At 37.4% G+C, this 25,305-nt stretch overlaps 1 protein-coding gene across 2 annotated transcripts in view; it reads left to right on the top strand.

Moving 5' to 3' along the window:
• Positions 1 to 25,305, top strand: part of ADK (adenosine kinase) — a 501,435-nt gene that overhangs the window by 65,489 nt on the left and 410,641 nt on the right. For both annotated transcript variants that reach the window (XM_059662309.1, XM_059662307.1), the window contains exon 3: positions 11,074 to 11,127. In XM_059662309.1, coding sequence (XP_059518292.1) covers positions 11,074 to 11,127 — 54 coding nt within the window. The remainder of the gene's footprint in view (positions 1 to 11,073; positions 11,128 to 25,305) is intronic.

Below are 25,305 nucleotides of genomic sequence, written 5' to 3'. Positions count from 1 at the left end.
AAGAGAACCCTGTGCACTGTTGGTGGAATAGCAAATTGGTGCAGACATTATGGAAAACAGTATGGAAGTTCCTCAAAAAAAAAAAAAAAGAATTATTCACGTCTGGGTATATATTCAAGGACATCCGAAACAATAATTTGAAAATGTAAATGCATCCCTCTGTGCATTGCAGCATTATTTACGATAGCAAAGACATGGAAGCAGTCAAAGTGCCCATCGATGAGTGGGTAAAGATGTGGTACATACATGCAATGGAACATTACTCGGCCACAAAAAGGAATGAAATCTTATCATTTGTGACAGCATGGATGGACCTGGAGAGTATTTTGCTAAGTGAAATAAATCAGACAGAGAAAAACAAATACCATATGATTTCACTTATATGTGAACTGGAAAGAACAAAATAAATGAACAAAACATAAGTAAACTCATAGGTACAGAGAACAAACTGAGGGTTGCCAGATGGGAGAGGTATTGGGGGGGTCTGGGTAAAAAAGGTGAAGGGATAAAGATGTACAACTTGGCACTTACAAAATAGTCACATGATGTAAAGTACAGCATATGGAATACATTCAGTAATATAACAACTATGTATGGTTCCAGGTGTTTACTAGAATTACCAGGGGAATCACTGATTAATTAAATTATACAGTTATCTAACCACTATGTTGTACATCTGAAAATAATATAAAATGACATTGAATGTCAACTGTAATTAAAAATCAAATAAACTAAGTTAAAAATAGATCCTCTAGTCTGCTGTTGGAAGTCTGTATAATATCCTCTATTTCAGTCAGTGTGTGCTTAATTTCCAGTTGGTCCTTTATCATAACATCGAGGGTCTGACTAGATTTCTTGAGGATCTCACTACATTTATCGGCGGTCTCACCAGTCTTTTCGAGGGTCTTACTAAATTTATCGGCGGCTTCTAGAAAGTTCTTGAAAAACTTTAAAAGTGTGGTTTTGAACTCTATATCCAGTAGTTTGCTTTCCTCTATTTCTGTCATTTGTGTCCTGTTTCTTTGTCTCCACATTTTTTATGCTTCCCTGTGTTGATAAAGTGGTTTTCTGTGCTAAGTGTCCTCGAGGGCCCAGTGGTTCAGCCTCCCCAATTACCTGAGGAGGACACTCTTGGTGCACCCCCTTGTGGTGCACAGTCTTGTTGTAGTTAAGCCTTGATTGTTGTAGTTAACACTGGGAGGGAATGACCTCCAGGCCAATTGGCTGTGAGAATCAGCTGTGTCTGCAGTGGGAGAACTTCTGTAAATCAAGTCAACAATTTGAAATACAAAGAAGCAAAAAACACCCAACCGGAAAAGCAAAATGAAAAAAGAATCCAAAAATACGAAGATAGTGTAAGGAGCCTCTGGGACAGCTTCAAGCGTACCAACATCCGAATTATAGGGATGCCAGAAGAAGAGAGAGAGAGCAAGATATTGAAAACCTATTTGAAGAAATAATGACAGAAAACTTCCCCCACCTGGTGAAAGAAATAGACTTACAAGTCCAGGAAGCGCAAAGAACCCCAAACAAAAGGAATCCAAAGAGGACCACATCAAGACACATCATAATTAAAATGCCAAGAGCAAAAGACAAAGAGAGACTCTTAAAAGCAGCAAGAGTAAGAAACTCAGTTACCTACAAGGGAGTACCCATACGACTGTCAGCTGATTTCTCAACAGAAACTTTGCAAGCCAGAAGGGAGTGGCAAGAAATATTCAAAGTGATGAATGCCAAGAACCTACAACCAAGATTACTTTATCCAGCAAAGCTATCATTCAGCATTGAAGGTCAGATAAAGAGCTTCACAGATAAGAAAAAGCTAAAGGAGTTCATCACCACCAAACCAGTATTATATGAAATGCTGAAAGGTATCCTTTAAGAAGAGGAAGAAGAAGAAAAAGGTAAAGATACAAATTATGAACAACAAATACACATCTATCAACAAGTGAATCTAAAAATCAAGTGAATAAATAATCTGATGAACAGAATGAACTGGTGATTATAATAGAATCAGGGGCATAGAAAGGGAATGGACTAACTATTCTTGGGGGAAAAAGGGGTGTGGGGGATGCTGGAAGAGACTGAACAAAAATCATGTACCTATGGATGAGGACAGTGGTTGGGGAATGAGGGCGGAGGGTGGGTTAGGAACTGGGTGGAGGGGAGTTATGTGGGGGAAAAAGAGGAACAAATGTAATAATCTGAACAATAAAGATTTAATTAAAAAAAAAATAGAACAAAACCAACAGTCCAGTGGATTTGACAATAGGATGTCAATATTGACCTCAGCTACGTAAATCTCAGTGAAATGATAGGGACAGAAGCCAGATTAAATTGTATTTAGATTTGCATTTCCCTGATTGCTAGTGAGGTTGAACATCTTTTCATATATCTATTGGCTGTTCTCATGTCTTCTTGGGAGAGGTGTTTGTACAGGTCCTCTGCCCTTTTTTTGATTTGGTTGTTTGTTTGGTATTGAGTTTTATGAGTTCTTGATATATTTCAGATATTAAACCTTCGTCAGAGCTACTGTTTGCAAATATCATCTCCTGTTCGGTTGGCTGTCTTTGTTTTGCAGTCAATTTCTTTCACTGTGCAGAAGCTTTTTAGCTTGATATAGTCCCATTCATTTATTTTTGCCTTTACCTCCCTTGCCTTTGGGGTCAAGCTCATAAAATGTTCTCTATGACCAAGGTCCATAAGTTTGGTACCTATGTTTTCTCCTATGTGACTTTTTGTTTCGGGTTTTATACTTAGGTCTTTGATCCATTTTGAAATAATTTTTGTATCTGGGGACAAACTGTAATCAAGTTTCATTCTTTTGCATGTGGCTTTCCAGTTTTCCCAGCCCCATTTATTGAAGATACTATCTTCATTGTGTGTTTCTGGATCCTTTGTCAAAAATTATCTGCCCATATACATGTGGTTTTATATCTGCACTCTCTATTCTGAACCGTGTGTCTGTTTCTCTGCCAATACCATGCTGTTTGATTATCGTAGCTCTGTAGTATAATTTGAAGTCAGGTAGCATGATACCTCCAGTTTCATTCTTTTTTCTCAGGATTGCTTTGGCTGTTTGGGGGCCTTTTGTGGTTCCATACAAATCTGATGATTTCTAGTTCTATTTCTTTAAAAAAATCGCATTGAGATTTTGATGGGGATTGCATTAAATCTGTATATTGCTTTGAGTAATATGGCCATTTTAATTATGTTGATTCTTCCATAAATACGGGATATTTTTCCATTTTGTTGTGTCATTTTCAATCTCTTTTAATAATGCTTTGTTATTTTTCATATATAGGTTGTTTCACATTCTTTGTTAAATTTATTCTTTTGGTTGCAATTGCAAAAGGAAACTACAATATACCACCCCACACCTGTTAGAGTGGCTTTTATCAACAAGACAAGTAACATCAAGTGTTGGAGAGGTTATGCAGAAAACAGAACCCTCATTCACTGCTGGTGAGAATGTAGACAGGTACAACCACTATGGAAAACAGTTTGGCAATTCCTGAAAAAATTAAGAATAGAGCTACCATATGACCTAGCAATCCCTCTCATGGGTTTACACCAGGGGTGGGCAAACTTTTTGACTCGAGGGCCACAGTGGGTTCTTAAACTGGACCGGAGGGCCGGAACAAAAGCATGGATGGAGTGTTTGTGTGAACTAATATAAACTCAAAGTAAACATCATTACATAAAAGGGTCCGGTCTTTTTTTTCAATAGTTTTATTCATTTCAAACGGGCCAGATCCGGCCCTCGGGCTGTAGTTTGCCCACTGCTGGTTTATACCCTAAAAACCCCCAAACATGTATTTGCAGATATATGCACCCTGTGTTCATTGCAGCATTATTCATGGTAGCCAACCATGAATACAACCCAAGTGTCCTGCGATAGAGCACTGGGTAAAGAAGATGTACATATACACAATAGAATACTACGCAGCCATAAGAAAGGATGAAATACTGCCATTGGCAACAACATGAATGGACCTTGAGAATATTATGCTAAATGAAATAAGTTAGTCAGAAAAAACTAAGAACCATATGTCGTCACTCATATGAGGGATATAAAACAGAAACTTGTGAACACAAACAGCAGTGTGGTTGCCAGAGGAAAGGGGTTGGTGGAAAAGGAGGTTCTAATATATGGTGACAAGAAACGATTTGACTTTGGGTGGTGGGCACATGGTGCAGTATACAGATTTTGTAACATAGAAACCCACACCTAAAACCTCTGTGATCATATTAACTAATGTCACTCCAATAAATTCAATTAAAATGTATTTAGAAATAAATGGGAAGTGTCATATAAAGTGTACTAATTCTCTTCATGTGGTCCAAGAGCCACGCAATGACATCTCACACCTACCAAGTTTTAAAAAATTTCTTTAATGATAATATGTGGCTAGTCATTTGGAGTAATTATCAACTTTTAAAAAATAAAATCATAGGGAAAGAAGAATTTAAGAATACAAGGAGTATAATTCTATTTGTTTAGGTTTAAATCTAGTTTAATTCGTTTTATTCCCAGCTTTCTCTAATTGCGTTTTAATCCTCATCTAGTTTACTAATGAGAATTTAAGATATTATTTTCATAATCCTTGCTATTATTTTCATTTTAACCCTGAGGTTTACTGTTAATCTGTTTCTTTATAAACCTCTTAAATTTTAGCTTCTGTTTGAAACATTGTTGTGGTGATTAACACTTTGGACTCCCTTTTCTTCCTTTTTAGTATGTTTTAATCAACCTTTATTTTTTAATTGCAAAAGCCAATTAAACAAGTTTAAAATTTTACTGTATATATGCTGTCTACCTAATTGATTCTGCCAATTCTGTACAATTTTGCAGAGCACTATTAGGATTCTTGGGACTATGTGTTAATGTTTGTAGATTTCTAGGAATTTTTGTTTAATTCTCTGAAGGCAATCTTAATTGCAGGTATTTATGGAATAATTTTTTTCACCCTATTGTATAGCAAGTTCTAGCTTTGCATTAACTCCCTGTGTGACATTGGGTAGGGCATTTCAATTATGACTGGGCTGTTTCTGGACTTTATAATCTCATAAGGACCTCCAGCTTGAAATTCTGTTACGTTAATCTCCAGGGAAAAACCACGTTTGAATAACTAGTGTTTGTTTCAGTTTCTTATAAAAGGCCCAAACTTTATTTTATTATACTACTAATGTTCTAGCGTATCATAATAGTTATCTATAATGTATTAATACATTTTATATTTGTTTTCTAATATTAAATTGTAAACCTAAATGACAATAGCATTTTCCCATTGCCTGTGGTGGGAATGCCATTACTGAATTTTATTCTTTTTTGCTTTAAGCATGTCTTTCCTAAACAGCCCAGGCAGGGTTAAGGAAAGTACTCCTCTTTGTCCTCTCCTCTCTTCTCCTCTCTCTTCCCCCGCTTCCTTTTCCTGTTGCTGTCAATATTTATTCAATAACATATTTTAAATTAAGTTTATTTTAAGTTTTTATATAAGAAAAGTTTTGAACTACTCCTTGTTGAAGGCTTACATGTTCATTGATAAATGTAAGTGAAAATTATATCCAGATGAGCTGATGGGAGTGTATGTGTTTGCCTTCTGGTAAATTCAGACAGAAAAAAGTTTAAGAATTACCACTATCCCTTTTTGCTGTCTCTGTGTGTTTTTTTTTAGGGACTATGCTCATGTCTGAATCAAAGAAATGGATATAAAAGCAGAACATCTATCTAATCATGTATTTAGGAAACAAAGCCCACCTTAAAAATAGGGTATGCTCTGTATCATTCTGGGAAAGGCACGGTAGAAAATTGAGGTATACCTTTCTACTTTCTGCTAAGTTTAATTTTTCTTTGAAGTTTATGAATATAAAACATCGAATGATCAGAGAGTAAGTTAAAGTGATAAAGGGATTCAAAAGGCTCTATATATTCTGTTCTGCCAGCCAGCAGTAAGGTTGGTATAATAGGACATACTAAATGAAAATGAAAACTATGTATGATTATAAACCCACATTTAAACATTTAACTGTATGTTTCAATGAAAAACAGCTCCATTTCATTAGTAAGGATTATGGTCCTGATGGATATTTACCTTTACACTTGTAATTATAATTTATAGTCTACCTACTTTCAAAATGAACTTTAAGCAGTTGCTTTAGTTTATAGCATAACTACAATTGTAAGTGTGAACTATTTCTGGTGTACATTTTTAAAGGTGTTTGATCAAGTTTTTATTCCTTTACAAATAACCCTCTGTAAATATGGAGATTATTTGTATGAGCTTTGGAAAGGTATTTAAATTGCCTGGAAGAATAAATCACCTCTCTCCAATAGTGCCTTTTTTCTGATTTTCAAACTAAATCAATATTCCATTTTAAAAATTAGAATATTATTCTTTAAGGCAGCAATATAGAACAAACAAACGTACACATAGGCATGTGTAAAGAATTTGGCCTTGCCCAAAGAAAGATGTTGCCTTTGCTTTGGGCTTCTGGGAGGTAATCTATATCGTCCATGTAGAAGCATCTTTTTGTTTAGGGGTTGGCCACACCCAGTAATGTGACCAGTTATGTGAACTGGGGTGAGGCTTTGGGTGATATGGTATCAATCCACCTGGCAACCTAGTTAAACCACTTGGGCAATCAATTGATTAACCATGCTTAGGTAATGAAGCTCCAATAAAAACTGGACACTGACTGAAGTGCAGTGAGCTTCCCTTGTTGGCAGTGCCATATTATCACATATCGACAATATGCCATGTTGATGCCAAGAGAGTCATGCATCCTGGAAGCTTCGTATTTGGAACCGTCCCACACACGGCCCTCCGTGTATGAGTCTCTTCCCTTGGCTGATTTTGATTTGTATCCTTTCCTTGTAACCTGTAACCATGAGTCTAATAGCTAGCTTTCAGTGAGTTCTGTGAGCCCTTCCAGTGAATTATTGAACCCGAGGGTGGTTTTGGGAACCACCTGAACTTGCAGCTGGTGTTAGAAGTGAGAACCGTCTTGATGACTGTGTCCTCAAACCTTGCCATTTTATACAGGCTAGATTTCTATGTGGGCAAGAGTCAAGGTAGAGGTAAGGAAAATAAAATTGAGAAAAACCTAGCAAAGATGAAGAAGAATAAAGGTAATTGAGATCTGATGGAAGGTTACCTGGTTTGGGGTAGGGGGAAATCAGATCAGAGAAAGAAATACTATAGGAAGAGTGACTGCTTGTTTGAGGTTAGAGAGCTAATTTGCCTAGAGAATAGTTCAAAATGTATCTTGGAAATTCACTGTTGAGGACTTGGAGGTATACTGTGTGAATTAGGAGAATAAAATCTTCCTTTTGGTAATTTGATCAAAATCAGGCTATCCTTGCCTGCTTCTTCCCTCTGTGGACCCTTTGTTCAGCCTCCTTCACTATTCCCTTCAACGTCTTATCCTGAAACTTTAAATTGGAAGGCTGTTTATGGGGAAGGAGCCACAAAGGGAGATATTATGGGGGAAGGGAAAGTTGGGGAACAGATAAAAGATGTCCTTTTCTTGACTGACTTATTCCTCTTTTGTATGAACAATATATACTTCAGTTTTTTTTGGAAAACTTAATCACACTGCGAACAGTTATTTTATTTTGATTTGCTTACTGAATTGTGAGGTCTTTAAGCCAGACGTGTTTGCTATTTCTCACTAGCCAGCTAAAGAAAGAAAGAAATGCTGATCGAATTCCTGTTGTATTACGTAAAAATATTTTGATAAAGAAGTACTTTCTGACTCATTAAGTTAATCATTATGACTTTTTATTGTAATGTTAAATAAAACTGACAAATCGCTCTTTTAGTGGACTCTAAATAACATAGTGGGTGTGATACCTATCATCATCCATTTTCAAAAACACATGAATAAGCTTTTTTTTTTAAAGTTTAACAAAATCTTGCTTAAATTATTGGGGTGACATTGGTTAATAGGATCATATAGGTTTCAAGTGTAGATTTCTATGATATAATATCTGTATATTGCACTGTGTTAAATAAAACTCTTCTTTAACATTTAAAATTTTATATTTTTTCTATTTAAATTTGTATTTATGTTATGCTTTTCCTCACCAGATTTTATCCTTATGTAATGTATTTTTATGTAGGAATTATATTTTGCATGTAGTGTATTATGAAAGTAATATATTTTATGCATTAAAGCCTTTATGCGTATTGATCACCCTGCCATGGCTCTTCACTAAAAATAGGTATGTAGATTGAATTTAAAAAATATCTCCTAGTCATTCAATTATAATTAGCATGTAGTTAGTAAAACAACATAAATGTATTAAAATGTTGTTAAGTAATTATGAAACAGAAGAAAATGAAGTTATTGGAAATGCGTCTTTTGAGACATGGGTGAAGCTAATCTTTAATTATTTTTAGTTAACCTTTTGTGGATAAATAGTACACATTGCTGCAATAAGACAATGTTCAGCATCATTTTATTTCCCTTTTTCCATTTAGAGGTATAAGTGCAGAGAAAAAAGTTGACATAATTAGTTAGAGGGTAATAGATTTTTGTTTCAGCTTTATCACTTAATTATTTGAACTCTATCATAAAAATTATTTTTATTTATCAGCTGGTAATTTGATTAGGTTCATCTTCAATTTTGTTGGAAGCAAAGTAGGCCCTCCCTCCCCCAGCTGCCAGCACCGGCTTCCCTCTGGCACCCTTGACCCTGGCTCCCCTCCAACCGCCAGCAGGCACCCAGAACGCGGGCTCCCCTCCGGCCGCTGGCAGGCACCTGGGACCCAGGCTTCCCTCATAGCCCCGGCTTTGTCAGGAAGGTCGTCCGGAAGGATGTCCAGTCTAATTAGAATATTATGCTTTTATTATTATAGATTAGAGGTTGGAAGCAAAGAATTAGAAACCACCTGACTTGGTCATTTATTAGAGTCATTAGAGACATGCAGTTCTGGGATGTTACCAAAATTGGCTTTATTAAGGCTTTTTAAATAACTAGTAATTATGTCTATTGGTTTTTTCCTTATAGTTGTATGCTGACCTTAACAGTTCAGGAGGTGATGGTAAAAGTTAAATATTGTTAATTTCAATATGCCTTTGACAAAAGGATTCTTTTTTGGATAAAATGTTTTTATCAAGTACCTTAAATTTGTTTTAATTAAAGCCATTCATTCAGTTTAAGGCCTTGGAACCTTTTTGGCAAAATTGTTCTTCATTGTCAAACCAATCAGATTTATTTTTATGATAGAAAAGGTCTGGCCTCATTTTTCAGTTCAAATTAATGGCTTGATTCTGTTTCTGTGACAACCATCTTTGATATTTAATCCTCGATAGATAAATGGAAGAGCAAGGAGCCTTTTTTTTTTTTTTGTTTCCTAGAAATAAGGTGACACTTGTCTTTCCTGTTTCTTTTTTTTTTGTTTTTTTGTTTTTTTCCCCCCTGTTTCTTATTGGAAACTGTCTTACAGTTGTTTAACAGGATTCTTTCTGAAAAGTAATACATTCTCTGGTGATGAATATGGGATGAAAGAGAGAAACTGTTTAAATAAAATTGCAACCAACTTCTTCCCCATTCCACTATGTGTCTGCATAGAACACACTATCACAGTTCCCCATTTATAATTTCTGGCTTCATTTTTTATAGAAATAATGTATAAAACAGGAACTTTGTAGTCAGTTTGTGGTATTAAAGAAGGCTTTGTGGACAAAGTATGAATCATTCCTAGCTTAGTACTTCAGAGATTTTTACATGCTATGCAGTGCAATATAGATCAATTCAGGGTGGGTGATAGATATGATATTCTTTTTATTTAGTTGGTAAAAGCACTTGTGAAAGGGGAGGCAAGAAAAGAGAGTCTACATGGTCACTCCACTTGGACCTCTGATCTATTGTCAGATAGGTTAGTTTTAGGAAAGGATGGAATACAAGTGGAAATTCAGAACCTGGGAATTGCTGTCCATTGTTTTTGAACCTATTTCAGTAGCGTACTTCTTAGAAATTCTGTTACCTTCTGCAGTACTTGGAAAGATCCCTGTTCTAATATTTATAGCAACCTCTAATCTATAATAATAAAAGCATAATATTCTAATTAGACTGGACGTCCTTCCGGATGACCTTCCTGACGAAGCCGGGGCTGTGAAGGAAGCCCGGGTCCTAGGTGCCTGCCAGCGGCCGGAGGGGAGCCCGCGTTCTGGGTGCCTGCTGGCGGTTGGAGGGGAGCCAGGGTCAGGGGTGCCAGAGGGAAGCCGGTGCTGGTAGCTGGGGGAGGGAGGGCCTCCTCTTGCACAAATTTTGTGCATTGGGCCTCTAGTTTATAGATAAGGAATTTGAGATGTAAAGGGGAGAAATAATTGCTTATAGTCATTAAGGCAGTAAATGGTTCAATCAGAAACTTCAAAACTTACTTTTTCTCCTGTGTCACACTATCTAGTACATAGTCAGGCATACAGTAGATGTTACTATGTGTTTAATGAATGAGTAACTGCATATTTAAAAATATGTTTTACTGAATTTTTAAAGAGAGAGGAAAGGAGAGAGAGAGAGAGAGAGAGAGAGAGAGAGAGGGAGAGAGAGAGAGAGAGAGAGAAACATTGATAGCTGCCTTCTGCACACCCCCTACAGGGGATTGAGCTCACATGCTGGGCATGTGCCTTGACAAGGAATTGAACCAGCAGCCTCCGGGAGCATGAGACGATGTTCACCCAACAGAGCCACACTAGCCAGGGCGAGTAGCTGCATATTTTTAATGAACTCTTAAATACTTACCATTGTAGTGACTTCTTGAATTTGACCTGCTAGATCAGTAACATTATAGATGATTCACTACAGAAGAATATTGAAGATATCTTGTGTTGTCAAAGCATGGTCAAGTCGATTTCTTCAATTCTTGTGGTGTGTGTGGACGTGACTAATTGAACAGCAAAGAACTTGGGCATTTTTAATGTTTTACAGATTAAGACAGAGATCTATAACAGTGTGATAGTACTTTTTTGATAGGTGTCAACTATTGGTACTATAATTAGATGTCTGTTAGTCAAACATCTTGAATGTTTATATGACCACTATATTTTTGTTCTGTGTTACAGGTATTCTCTTAAAGCAAATGACCAAATCTTGGCTGAAGACAAGCACAAGGAACTGTAAGTGCATTAAACTTGAGATTGTACATAGTTGACCCTGTCAATGGAGTAGATGTATATAAATAATCTGATCTTTAAAATTATATGAACTATAAAGAAATAATTAACACCGTGACTTTAATCCTCATAGGATTAGGATATTTATACTACATAAGGTTAACAGGAAATAATTGTTCCTGTATGCACATTAAAATATGTAGTATTGTATTCCATAATTGGGAAATATGTCATTTCATTTTCTTTCCCTAGATAAAATATTAAATTGTCACTGTTAATTTTTGGCTCTTACTTAATTGACTTCCCCTCCTCATGCTTATGATAGAGAAATATATATTTTTTTCTTTTGTTGCCTTATGAAAAAATGCCTAGTCCTTATTTAGCATAGGTAAAGCATCTTAAAGGTTTGAAATGTGAATAAAATGTTCTTTTTAAAGATTTAATGTTCTTAGGGTTCTGTCTTTCAGATAAAAACAACTTTATATATATATATGATTCTGGGATTTTCCATCTCTATTTTGCTGTCCTACAGTGGTATTTTAAAAATTACTATCTCACAGGAACTGTGAAGTTTTTAATTAAGAATTACTAATTTGGGAGTTCTTTAAATTCACCTTACCTTAACCTTTTTAGTATCATTAGACTGTCTGAGAGGGAAACTAAAAATATTTTGTATGTTTCAATTTTCTAGCTTGGCAACTCAGAAATGAATTGACCCAGTGCTGTAAGAAAATTTCGATAATCTTGTTATGCAGCTACCTCATGTCAAATAATACTATAGAATTAAGAATTTGAGGAATTAGAGGCTAACTCCAGATTGAACCACACTTGATAATACTGTAATCCTACCTTTTCCATGGGGGATACATTATTAGACCCGCAGTGGATGCCTGAAATCACAGATAGTACCAAATGCTATACATACTATGCTTTTTTTCATACACACACACACACACACACACACACACACACACACACACTTATGGTGAAGTTTAATTTATAAATTAGACACAATAAGGTTAAAAATAAAAACTAATAAAATAGAATAATTATGACATACTATAATAAAAGTTATGTGAATGTGGTCTCTTTCTATCTCATTGTACTATACTCACCCTTCTAATGATGATGATGCGAGATAATACAATGCTTATGTGATGAGATGATGTGAGGTGAATGACGGAGGCATTGTGACATAACAGTAGGCTACTATAAGGTTTACTTGAACACAAGCATTGTGATACCGTGACAGTGGGTCTGGTAACCCAGAGAGCTACTAAGTGACTAACGGGTGGGTAGATCTACAGCTTGGGTACATTGGGCCAAGGGAAGATTCACGTCCTGGGTGGGACGGGGCTGGACAGCATGAGATTTTGTCATATAACTCAGAATGACACGACATATAAAACTTATGAATTGTTTATCTGGAATTTCTATTTCAATGACTGGAAAAAAAAATGAAATAAATTCTAAATTCACTAAATTTAAAATGTTAATTTAATATACTTATCTATTACAAGATGAACTTTTTCAACTTTATAGTCATAATGGTGAACTAAGTAAGCAAATATAATGTATGTCTAAAGGTTGAAAGAGCACAATTTTATTTATTATTTTTTTAATCCTTACCCGAGGATATATGTTTTTTAAAAAATTGATTTTATAATAAGAGGGAGAGAGAGAAAGAGAAACATGGATCACTTGCCTCCCATAAGTGCGGTATAGGCCCTGACCAGGAATCTGACCTTCAACCGTTGGTGTATGGCTGATACTCCAATCAACTGAGCCACCTGGCCAGGGCCACAATTTATATATATATATATATATGAGAGAGAAAGAGAGAGAGAAACCTCATGAGAGAGAAACATCGATTGGCTGCCTCTTGCACTCCCTCTACTGGGGATGGAGCCAAAACCCAGGCATGTGCCCTGACCAGGAATCAAACTGGTGACTTATTGGTGCCTGGGCTGATGCTTAACCATTGAGCCATACTGGCCGGGTGAAGTCTTCCTTCTTAATAACTAGTACTTACATAGCAAGGTTCTTATACTTATTAGTATTGTGACTTAATTGATTTAGCATTAGTTGATTATCTTTGTTCTTGTGACTGCTGGCTCTCTGCCTTGTAATTTTTGACCTATACACTAAAGAAAACTTTCAGTTGATTATGCCTGCCACTGCAACACTAGCCCTTCATAAGAGCTACTTATAAATAATCTCATTGTGTCCTTACAATTAAAATAGCCAAGATCTCTTTGTGCTCAAGACTAAGCTTTTTAAAATATCATAAGATGTCTGTATAAATAAAATTTAATTCTCCAGTTACTAATTTCATGCTTTATTTTCATAAAACATTATTGCTTCTAAATGCTAATCTGTTAAAGACAGTCTTGATTCATCATGATATTGCAAAAAATGCAGTGACACCATCACATTAGCTGCCTTTTGAAAATGTACCTTAATTCTATGTGTATCAATAAGACTACAGTAACTCTAATTGTCTTGATAATACTTTATATATTAAATACTAACTGTGTTTTTATTTAAAATATTCTTAGCTTCTGAAACGTGGTGATTCAGATTCCACATACCCTTAGTCACCCTTGCTTTACAAATATACTTGTTATTTGTCTGGGGCAGACGGATGGCATTGTGACATAACAGTAGGCTACTATAAGGTTTACTTGAACACAAGCATTGTGTTACCGTGACAGTGGATCTGGTAACCCAGAGAGCTACTAAGTGACTAACGGGTGGGTAGATCTGCAGTTTGTATACATTGGGCCAAGGGATGATTCACGTCCTGGGTGGGACGGGGCTGGACAGTAACGACAGTGTCAGTTGTCTCTTTAGCAGGAAGGTTTTTCTCAGGTTCTTGTTTTCTAATCTACATACTGATGATCCCGGGGTGATTTTAAGTAGGGAAAGCTAAGCAATTTGTGGTGGGATTAATATGAAACTATGTAATTTATACTTTGCTCTTTATGTGGTCCAGTAATCAACTAATTTCATTAGTCTTCTATAGATTTTCTCAGTCTATTAGAGTTTTAGTTTTTGAATGGAGTAATTTAAAATAAATTAGTAAAACATCACTTTTCATTCAATAAATATTTTCTACCCAGTTACCAGGCGCTATTTAAAGAAAAGATACTGACTTCATTTATAAATGGAGACTAACTCTTCAATTTAATATTGCTTCACATTTAAAAATGTTCATAATTGAAGATTTTGTAATTGTGGGGTCTTCCTATTGGACATATCTACAGTTATGGAACCATTTTGTTTCCATAAATTTCTGTTTGTTTTATGAATAGCTAAATTGTATATTACCTTGAATGAAGATTAAGATAAGGAAAGTTAAAAGTTGGCTGGAGTTAGGGACAAATACCAAATGTAATATAAATAAATTCAGAAGTATCCCTGCCACTTAGCACAGGCTGAGTAACTTGATAGCTGAGGATTTTTTTTTGGTTTGCTGTACTATATAAGGCATGGGGAAGGCCTCTTTAAAAAAGATTCATGTTTATTTACCTGACTTTTTAAGATAGCTGCCAAGATAAAGAATGAATTTTTATAAGCAGTGTACGCTATTGTAGATATGAGGTGTATTTTCTCTTCAGATCTTGAATGAATTCTCTTTTTAAAAAAAAAAAATATATATATATATTTATTGATTTTAGAGAAGAAGGGAGAAGGAGAGAGAGAAACATCAATATAAGAGAGAACCATTGATTGGTTGCCTCCCACACATCCCACACTGGGGATTGAGCCCACAACCTGGGCATGTCCCCCAACCGGGACTCAAACCATGACCTGGTTCATAGGTCGATGCTCAACTGCTGAGCCACGCTGGCCAGGTGAATAAATTATCTTTTTTTAATGTCAGAAAGTAATTATTTTTTTTCAGAATTATCCCTTTAAGGTTTAAAATTTTGTCTTGTATTATATTACATTTCAAAATTTTGGGGTCAATTTATGATTATTAAAAAATGGGAGAAAATAAATGAGTTATGCAAGGGGAATGAATCCTGAGTATTAGAAAGGACACTGTTAGACCTTAATCTTTGGTTCAGTGTAAAAGAATTACAATTTTTTTAGGGAACAGTGCCCAATTTTTAAACTAGCAGGGGAGATTTACAAGTATTTAAGTATGTTAAGAGCAGTTTGGTTTGAGATCATCAGTAACATCTGATATGCTCTTGTATCCATTATTATTAATTTTGTTACTTAGCAGTTCTTTGAAAACCTCAAGATTGTTTTATAAGAATAATATAAGGACTGATTGCTTGTAAAGCTAATAGATTCTGTTGATGGTAAAATGTATTTGCTTAATCAAAAAAGGGGAAAACAATCTGGCAAGCAGAAAGTCAGAATTGAAATAATGAACACCTAGTACCAGCAAGGTTAAATGGTTATTATTTTTCAACTAGAGGTCCAGTGCACGGGCTTATGTGCCCAGCGGGGATCGGCCTGCTGTGGGAGCACCGCTCATCCCAGTCAGGTGAGCGGTGCTCTGACCGTGGGAGTGCACTGACCACCAGGGTACAGCTCCTGCGTTGAGTGTCTGACCAGTGCGCGTCATAGTGACTGGTCAACCAGTCATTCTGCATTCTGGTCATTCCGCCTTTCGGTTGCTGGGTGTATATATGTATATATAAATGAGATACAGTATTCTAAATATCATAACCATTTTTTAATGGTCTCTTTCTTAAAGGCCACTTTTTTCATATCTTTTAAATTACAGAACTTTGAATCTAGAAATGAACTTTAGAACTAATATCTGTAATTTATAGTGAAATTCACAGTAATAAAGTGACTTGTATAGGTTGCACTTTAATGACAAGTGCTGGACCAGAACTCAAGTTTCCTGATTCCCATTTTAGTGCTTTTACTGTTATACCAGCCGTTCCCTAAATATGCAGTGATTTTTAAAAAAAATACTTTTTTCTTTTTTACTCACATTTTCTTGAGCATTCAGAATCTTTATCATTGACATCTTTGTCACCATTAGAACCCTTTCTTCTAGAACACAACAATTTTTTTTTAATCTAAGTTGACTACATGTATGATGTTTTCTTTGGAAATTTAATCCTAAGCTACAAATGCCTTTTATATGAGAAACATTTTTTAATTGATTTTTATATATAGTCTGATCTTACGCTGATCTTTGTAAGATAGCCTTTATATTGCTTTTAAAATTAATCTTTATAAAGCTTTGTATAATAATAATTACCATTTTTACTAGTGAGACTGTGCCTCCAGGAATAAGAACTAAATTTGTGTTTGATTTCTTTGCTTCTTTTTTACTAATACCATTACGTGAGTACTGTGAGAATTCCAAACTAGCATTGATTGAATTCATTTCAGGCTTTTATACATATTCCATAAATGGTTCTCAAGTAACCAGAATTCATCCTTTTTGTTGAACTTTTGACTGTCCTCTCACTTGAAAATTCTAGGATTTCATAGTTTTTTTAATCGGTTATACCTGGATTATAAATCTTCTGAAAGGTTTGCTTCAATATTTTATTGTTTAAAAGAAAAGTATTAACCCTGTCATAAAGGACAAGAACTCATTACAAGAGATAATTTTAGGATTCAACTAGATCTTATATTCATGTATACATGATAGGTGAATGAAAAATATTTGTCATTAGTGGTAAATCTTAAAACCCTTTGAAGAAATTTGTGGTGCCTTGTCTTAGCATTAGAAAAAACTTAGTTTGTGTATGAGTTTTGCCATGGACTATAACCTTGATGTATCTGTTAGGATTCAATTCTGCTATGAGTATTAAGAAATAAGGAATTTATTATAGGAATTAAACCTTTTTCAATTGTGGGAAAAACTAGAGAAGTAAAGGCCCAAAAAGGATCAGAGAAAACTCACTAACCACTTCTGGTGTAGGTTAATGAATTGGAGCTTTTAAGAAGCAGCTATGCATGTCTGCAGGAACTGTGTTACCACCTGTATGGGTTTTCATTGACAATCTGGTGATAGGCCTGGGCCTGATTGGAAAGGTGAGCTGGAGGTAGAGTGGGATAAGTAGGACAAACTGCCCATCCCTTTATGTCTGTCTTTTACTACCTTTGTAGTGAAATGGCAGCTGCTTTACTTGCAACTCCCAAATTGTATACAACTTTCTCCTGTGGCTGATCCTAACCTGAAACCATATAGGGAAGGAAATTCTGGGAAATGTAACACAGTATCAAACTATATTGTTTAGTTTAATCACTTAATCTGAATATAATATCCTTATTTGTAAAATGGTGATACTTCTATTTTATTTCATTAGGGAAAGATTAGATGAAATTATATATATATGAAAAAGTTTTGAACTGTAAAGAATCATGCAAAGATTTGTTGTGATATAGGTGTTTGTGAGTACGATGATGTTTATAAAAACCTCTTGAACTGGCTTCTGCTCTTTGAGAAGATGTCTTTCAAATGTCATTGTGAGATTACATTAGTGCTTTGCTATTTTATTATCCATTTAGCAAATGATTTATTTAATTAGCTGTTTTTCTTTTAGTTAACTCACTAATCCATGTGGGTATAGTTTGAGTTTCTAGCATAAAATTCTTTAGAAACAAAAAAGGATAATGGTCTTATTTGCCCTCTCCCTCTTTGATTTTGTCGGGGAGTGGGAAGGGTAAGGTGTTACCTGGAACTTTATTCAGAGCTTTGCAGTCCATGTGTAGTTCATTGATTTTTTTTTTGCAGTGAACAGTTTACTTGACAGTATTTCACTATGTGATATCTATGGGGTGAATACTCAGTGGGATCAGTATGGGACGGAGAGAACAGAAACTGCTGGTACGTTGACTTATTTTTCTCCTGGTTCTAAAACAAGCAGGAATATTTGGAGACTGAAACTATGACAGAGATCTGCCTGAAAAATAAAGTGAGGGTATGCTAACACTGTCCATATCCCCTGAAAGATTGAATTAGTCTTTTGGAGGATTATCTGGATTTGGGAGTTTGGGGAAAATTTTAGTATCTATTAGCAACTGATCTAATCCTTGAAAATACTTTCTCTACTGAATATAATTATTGATTTCTTTTTGGAAAGTATTGAGCAATTAAATAACACTCATGTATTAAAGAACCAGAGAAGAGAACATTATTTTAATTACTTTCATGCTCTAATTTAATTTTCACAGCAACGTTTTGAGGTACATATATACTTCCATTTTATAGAAAAATTGAGGGTTGGAAAGGACTTTAACTTGTATAGTAGAAAAGGATAGACTGTGATTTAATTTTAGATCTTTTTTGTTGCTTTTTACTTAGACTAAGTTCAGTGACTTTGGAAAGAATATTTTTTACATTTTTGGAGGAATGATATTTAAAACAAATATACCTACCTCACAAAGTGTTTGAAGGTATTTATGATGGATATTACATTTTATAAGCTTTAATATGGTTTACTAGAACTGTGCCCTAGTTTGTAGGTAATACTGTGTTTTTGATGGCTAAGGTAAAATCTTAGAGGATACTCTGAGCTCACGTTGATGAATCCAGTATTTCCAACAGGCTAGGTCTTTTCTTGAAATTCTGTGTTAAAAATTTATTCTTTATGGTGCTAGCTCCCTCTGTAGAACTTCGTTAAGATTGCAACCTGACTTTTTCAGTTATTTAGCAAAGTGATTGAAACATTATCTAGAATAGATTTTAAAATTTTCTTTTAAATTTTGCTTTTATGTCTTAATCACTTTCTAGTGTTTTTCTTATGAAAATATTATCTCTATAAAAGTGTTTCACTTTGTATATACTAAATTTTAATAGCATATATGAAGTTAAACTACTTTCTTCAAACATTCCTACTACTTTAATGCTTTATTTGGGAATATCAGGGAGACTTGTGATTTCTAGGTCTGTAAGTCTGTGTTGGGTAAGACCATAGGAAGTGGAAAAAAAGCCTGATGGAAAATTTCGGGGAAAAATATCCTTTTGCAGGAGTGTGGATGGTTACTTCTTTTACCATTACTTTATCTCTGTTCTTTCTCAAACTATTTTATATTTAAATATTAAATTGTATAATTAGCTCTTCAAAGATGTTTTCCCTACTAGAATGAAGGCAGAGAAAATGTGATAAGGCTTCCTAGATGGAATTTAGAAACATGGGCAAGCTCATGTCAACCATAAAACTAGGGACTATGTACATAACATAATAATGAGGATAGGCAAGAACTAGGACCATGCATGAATAATTTTTTAAACAATTTTGTAGGGTAATTATCTTTAAATCCTTTGTTAATACTAAACATTTATTATATTGTTAAAGTATGATATAGTTTTCATAAGCACTGGCATGCATTATGGTGACACAAAGAATAAGGGTGATTCTTAGTCTTTTTATATTTGTTGACTTTGATACATGAGAATTATTTGAAAGAATGTGATCGAACCATATTTATTAATATAACAAATCCATCCTTTGTTATTTTTAAAACAAATATTATCCTCTTGAAATAGTAATATTGTTTTCCTATATCAGTAAAATGTTTGTATCAATGCATAAGTATTTTGTTGGGAGTTTTTATAGTTTTTATCTTTTAATCAGTTACCTTTTCACAATCTTTAAGGATAACTAGCTCATCTTCCATTAGTCTCAGAAGAAATCTGGTGTGGACTTCCTTTACATTGTTATTGGCTACTTAATTCCATGTCATTTTGAATTTGGTTTAACCTGTGTGTCACATGGATAGTAGTACTTTCCAGTGTTAATACTTTCTTTGTTATTTATTTAAAGTTTTCTTTATGTTAACTTAAAAATTAGCCTCATCTTATTAATAATGAATTTTAAACATTTACTTAATTATAAAAGTATAAAAATAAAAACATGTTTGCCACTTAAAATTTCTCAAATACAAATTGACATCATGTGCTTTCTGATAAAGGACAGACTATCATGTGTGGTATTCCTACCAAAAAAAACAAAAAACAAAACAAAACACGGGTCTGATTGTTAGGGAAAATCAGAAAAACCCAAATTCAATGAAACAGCTGGCCTGTACTCTTTAAAAGAGTCAGTGCTGTGAAATATAAAGACAGAAATATTTCCAGATTAAGAGAAACCAAGGAAAATAACAGGTAAATGTAATCTTGAGGGGAGGGGTGTATTATGAAGGACGTTGCTGGCAAAATTGAATATGGACTATACATTAGGTAATAGTATTGTTGCAATGTTAAATATCCTAATTTGATAAATGTACTGTGGTCATGAAGTGGTCTTATTTTTAGGAAATAACACTCAGGTATTTGGAGGTAAGTGGTGTTAATGTCTGCAACTTACTCAAATGGTTCAGCAATAACTAAGTGTAATAATAAATAGCATCCTATATAATAAAAGGCTAATATGCAAATCGACCCAACAGCAGAATAACTGGTCGCTATGATGCACATTGATCACCAGGGGGCAGATGCTCAGCGCAGGAGCTGCCCCCTGGTGGTCAGTGTGCTCCCACAAGGGGAGTGCTGCTCATGACTGCTGAGCACAGTGGCATTGGCGGGAGCCTCCCCTGACTCCGTGGCAGTGCTAAGAATTGCTGACTGATGGCTCCTGGACTACGAGAGCGCGCAGGCTGGGCTGAGGGATCCCCCGAGTGTACGAATTTTGTGCACCAGGCCTCTAGTATGTGTATAATGAGAGAGATAAGTCAACTTGTATTATAATGCTAACTATTAAGTAAATTTAGGTGAAGAGTATATAGGGATTATTTGTACAATTCTTACAATATCTTTGTAAATTTTAAATAATTTCAAAATAAGTTAACTATGAGTCTGTTAAGTTTGTTCATTTACATTGTTCTTTAGATTTTACATATAATGAAAACATATGGTCAGTTTTATTTTTTTATATCTAAGTTATCTCCTCATAAATATAATAAAATCTCACAGCAGATTCCTTTAAGAAAATCAGCTAGACTCCTAAGTTATAAAACATTGCCTCTTTCATTATTCTTTAATTATTACCAACTTAAGTTTTTTTTTTTTTTTAGCAGAGAACAAAAGGCATTGTTTTTCTCCAACATTTGGGTGGATTTTTTATAAGTGCCTCTAATTCTAGCAGTCTTCTAGTGTTGGTGATAAATTTGGAATAATGTCTGTGACTGCCCTCTTATAGGGGTCTGGATCTGGGAGAAAGTTTGGGTTAATTAGAATTTTTTTTAACATTAATTTTTTTTAAATCCTCACCTGAGGATGTTTTTCTATTGATTTTTAGAGAAAGTGGAAGAGAGAGGGAAATATGGAGAGCAATATCGATGTGAGAGAAACACATCGATTGGTTGCCTCCTGCACATGCCCCAACCAGGGCCCAGCCAGGGAGGAGCCTGCAACTGAAGTATGTGCCCCCCCCCCCTTTTTTTTTAATACATACATACATATATATCCACCTATCAACACTAATAAAAGAGAAAAATGGTAATTGGCGTACTAGCTACCCTTTTCATTGGCTAATCAGGGCTATATGCAAATTAACTGCCAACTAAGATTGGCAGTTAACTGCCAACTAAGATTGGCAGTTAACTGCCAACAAGATGGCGGTTAATTTGCATATGTAGGCACAATGCAGGGAGGAGAAAGGGAAAGCAGGAAGAAGCCCCCTGCCACTGACAGTGATCAGAAACCCAGGGGGGAGCTAAGAGTTGGGGGGCAGGGCAAAGGCGGCCCTGGGGCCGCCTTTGCCCTGCCCCCCAGCCATGATCAGAGAATCAGGTGCCTTTTCCACCCTGGGGCCGCCTTTGCCCTGCCCCCCAGCCATGATCAGAGAATCAGGTGCCTTTTCCGCCCTGGCCAGTGATAGCAGGAAGTAGGGGTGGAGCCAGTGATGGGAGCTGGGCACGGTCGAAGCTGGCAGTCCCAGGAGCTACGGGTCCCTTGCCTGGGCCTAAAGCGAAGCCCACGATCGTGGGGCCGCTGCAGCTGCGGGTCCCCGCTGCCCGGGCCGGATGCCTAGGCCAGAGGCGTCAGGCCTGGGCAAGGGGCCGATCCTGCGATTGGAGGGTGATGGGGGTCAATGCCTGAGGGCTCACAGTATGTGAGAGGGGGCAGGCTGGGCTGAGGGACACTCCCCCCCGCCACCCAGTGCACGAATTTCGTGCACTGGGCCCCTAGTCCTATATAATAAAGGAGAAACATGTAGTGACCATCCCTTCGCTATGCTCACCAGCCAATCAGGAGTGAAAATGCAAATTAACCCGACAAAGATGGTGGGTTAATTTGCATACACAGGTGCCAGGCAGAGAGCAGAAGTGGGAGAGCCGGCAGCTTGGGGGGATGTTGCTCCCTCGGTCGCTCCCTCAGTTGCTCCCTTGGGGGGATGTGGCTCCCTCGGTTGCCGGGCGGAGAGCACAGCAGGAGAGTGGGAGGCTTGGGGGGTCCCTCGGTCGCTCCCAGCGTGGGGAGCACCAGGAATTCTGGGAATAGTAGTTCTGATGGCAGCCCCAGGACTGGAAGCGGAAGCCCAGAGCATGGGGAGCACCAGGAATGCTGGGAATTGTAGTTCTGGTGGCAGACGGCTCTCCTAGAACAAGGGTCCTTAAACTTTTTAAACAGGGGGCCAGTTCACTGTCCCTCAGACCGTTGGAGGGCCGGACTATAGTTTAAAAAAAAACTGTGAACAAATTCCTATGCACACTGCACATATCTTATTTTGAAGTAAAAAAACAAAACGGGAACAAATACAATATTTGTATTTGCATGTGGCCCGTGGGCCGTAGTTTGAGGACCCCTGTCCTAGACACTAGAGCAAAGTGAGCCTGGAGCAAGTTACTGTTGCGGTGGCGGATGGAGGGAAAGCAAAGGTGAGAGACATAAGTAAAATCAGAGTGTCTAGGAAAAATTAAAGGGAAGATATCCTAAAACTTCAGGAAATCTCCACCAATGAAGCAAAGAAAAAAAAATGCCCCTATTATTCTGTGAGCAACAAACCAAACTGGGTTGGGGGTCTCAGACAATTCGCTCATATGATTTCAAAGACAGAAAGAAACTCCCGGATTGGAGAGGGTGCAGGTTGGGCTGAGGAACCCTCTCCCCCCTGCACGAATCTTCGTGCACCGGACCCCTATAAAAGGCTGATATGCTAAGTGTCCTTCCCTCCGTCCAGGTAATGATGTCACATAGCAACACCTGGCTTCCTCTCTCTAGCAACAACTAGCCTCAGGTGGAAAGACTTTACACTGTAACCAAATGTCTGTGAAGCGTTTTCTTGTGCCTCATCTCATTTGATCCTCTCAGAAGTCCTGGAGCAGGTAGATAAGAGACTCAGCGGAATCCTATTTTCTTTTCATTAGCCAGAAAACGGAGATTTAGAAAGCTTAGAAACTTGACCTGACTGAAAAGAAGTAAGAAATGGTGGACCTTGAAAATGACTTCAGGTTTTCTCACTGTGCAGAATATAGTCAAACACTGCTGCAGTTAAATATTTTACACTTTGTTCTCCCTGCGTGATTTACAATAATAATCTGCTTCCTGTTGATATTTACTGTTGTGTTGCTGACAATTACCTGAAAGAGAAGTTGGGGTGTTTCACTGGGCTGGCAAAAGTTTAGCTAAATCAGAAAGCAGGTCTAATTAACACATTGTTTGCGGGTAGTTTTTATCGCGCGCTAACAGGTGGTGCGGGCCATTTTTGCTAATTTTTTGCACAAATGGCAACGTTCAGTAAAATTACGATAACTTTAGTTTACGTATTTATATGTTACCCGCATTCTACCGCTAGTCTATAAAAAACGTATTAATACGTGTCCCGCGCTCTACTACCGGTCAATGTAAAACATATAAGTAAAACGTATAAATACGTTTCCCGCATACAATGTGTTAAGCAAGTTTATTTTATATCTATAAAAGGCTAAGTTGACTCACACATGCGCAATACATATAAAGCTCTTGCTGGCGCCAATCGCACGCGTGTGTTTCGATCTGTCATTGTTGATCGTAAATTTGGTTGGCACTTCTATTATAGGGAAAGGGCAAATAGTGACATTAAAATATTTCTTCTCATTAATTTTCTTATAATGTGCATGAATTTGTGCACTGGGCCACTAGAGACATAGAGAGAGAGCGTATATATATATATATTAGTGGCCTGGTGCACAAAAATTTGTGCACTTGGGGGGGCGTCCCTCAGCCCGGCCTGTGCTCTCTCGCAGTCTGGGACCCCTTGGGGGATGACCACCTGCTGGCTTAGGCCCGCTCCCTGGGGGACCGGGCCCAAGCTGGCAGTCAGACATCACTCTGGCAGCACGGAAACCCTCGGGGGATGTCCACTTGCCAGCGGGGAGCAGGCCTAAGCTGCAGTCGGACATCCTTAGCGCTGCTGAGGAGGCGGGAGAGGCTCCCACCACCACCACTGTACTGGCAGCCGTCTGCCTGGCTTGTGGCTGAGCAGAGCTCCCCCTGTAGGAGCACACTGACCACCAGGGGGCAGTTCCTGCATTGAGCGTCTGCCCCCTGATGGTCAGGATGTGTCATAGTGACCAGTCATTTCCAGTCGTTCTGCTGTTAGGGTGAGTTTGCATATTACCCTTTTATTATATAGGATAGAGATCTGGTGCACAGGTGGGGGCCGGCTGGTTTGCCCTGAAGGGTGTCCTGGATCAGGGTGGGGGTCCCGCTGGGGTGCCTGGCCATCCTGGGTGAGGGGCTGATGGGTATTTGCAGGCTGATCACACCCCCTTCACGGTGGGGGTCCCCACTGGGGTGCCTGGCCAGCCTGGGTGAGGGGCTGATGGCTGTTTGCAGGCTGGTCAAGCCTCCTCCAGTGGGGACCCTCTACCCATGGAGGTTTGGCCAGCCTGGGTGAGGGGCTGATGGCTGTTTTCAGGCTGGCCACACCCCCTTTAGGGTGAGGGGTCCCCACTGGGGTGCCTGGCCAGTCTGGGTGAGGGGCTGAAGGCCATTTTCAGGCTGGCCAAACCCCCCTGATGACGGAAGTTGCCAGCCTCTCCTTTTTTTCTTTTTTATTCTGGGATTTATTTACCTTCTATAATTGAAACTTTGTAGCCTTGAGAGGAGCTCAGAGAGGGCCACGGCAGGCAGGAAGCTTGACTTCCTCCATCACTGGAACAACCAAGCCTCCTGCTCGCTCCAGCTCCATGGCTGCCGGCCGCCATCTTGGTTGGGTTAATTTGCATATAGTTGCTCTGATTGGCTGGTGGGTGTGGCTTAAGGCATAG

Source organism: Myotis daubentonii, chromosome 13 (genome assembly GCF_963259705.1).
Source record: "Myotis daubentonii chromosome 13, mMyoDau2.1, whole genome shotgun sequence".
NCBI lineage: Eukaryota > Metazoa > Chordata > Mammalia > Chiroptera > Vespertilionidae > Myotis > Myotis daubentonii.
Note: the sequence above shows the minus strand (reverse complement) of the source record. Positions and strands in the feature narration are given on the sequence as shown.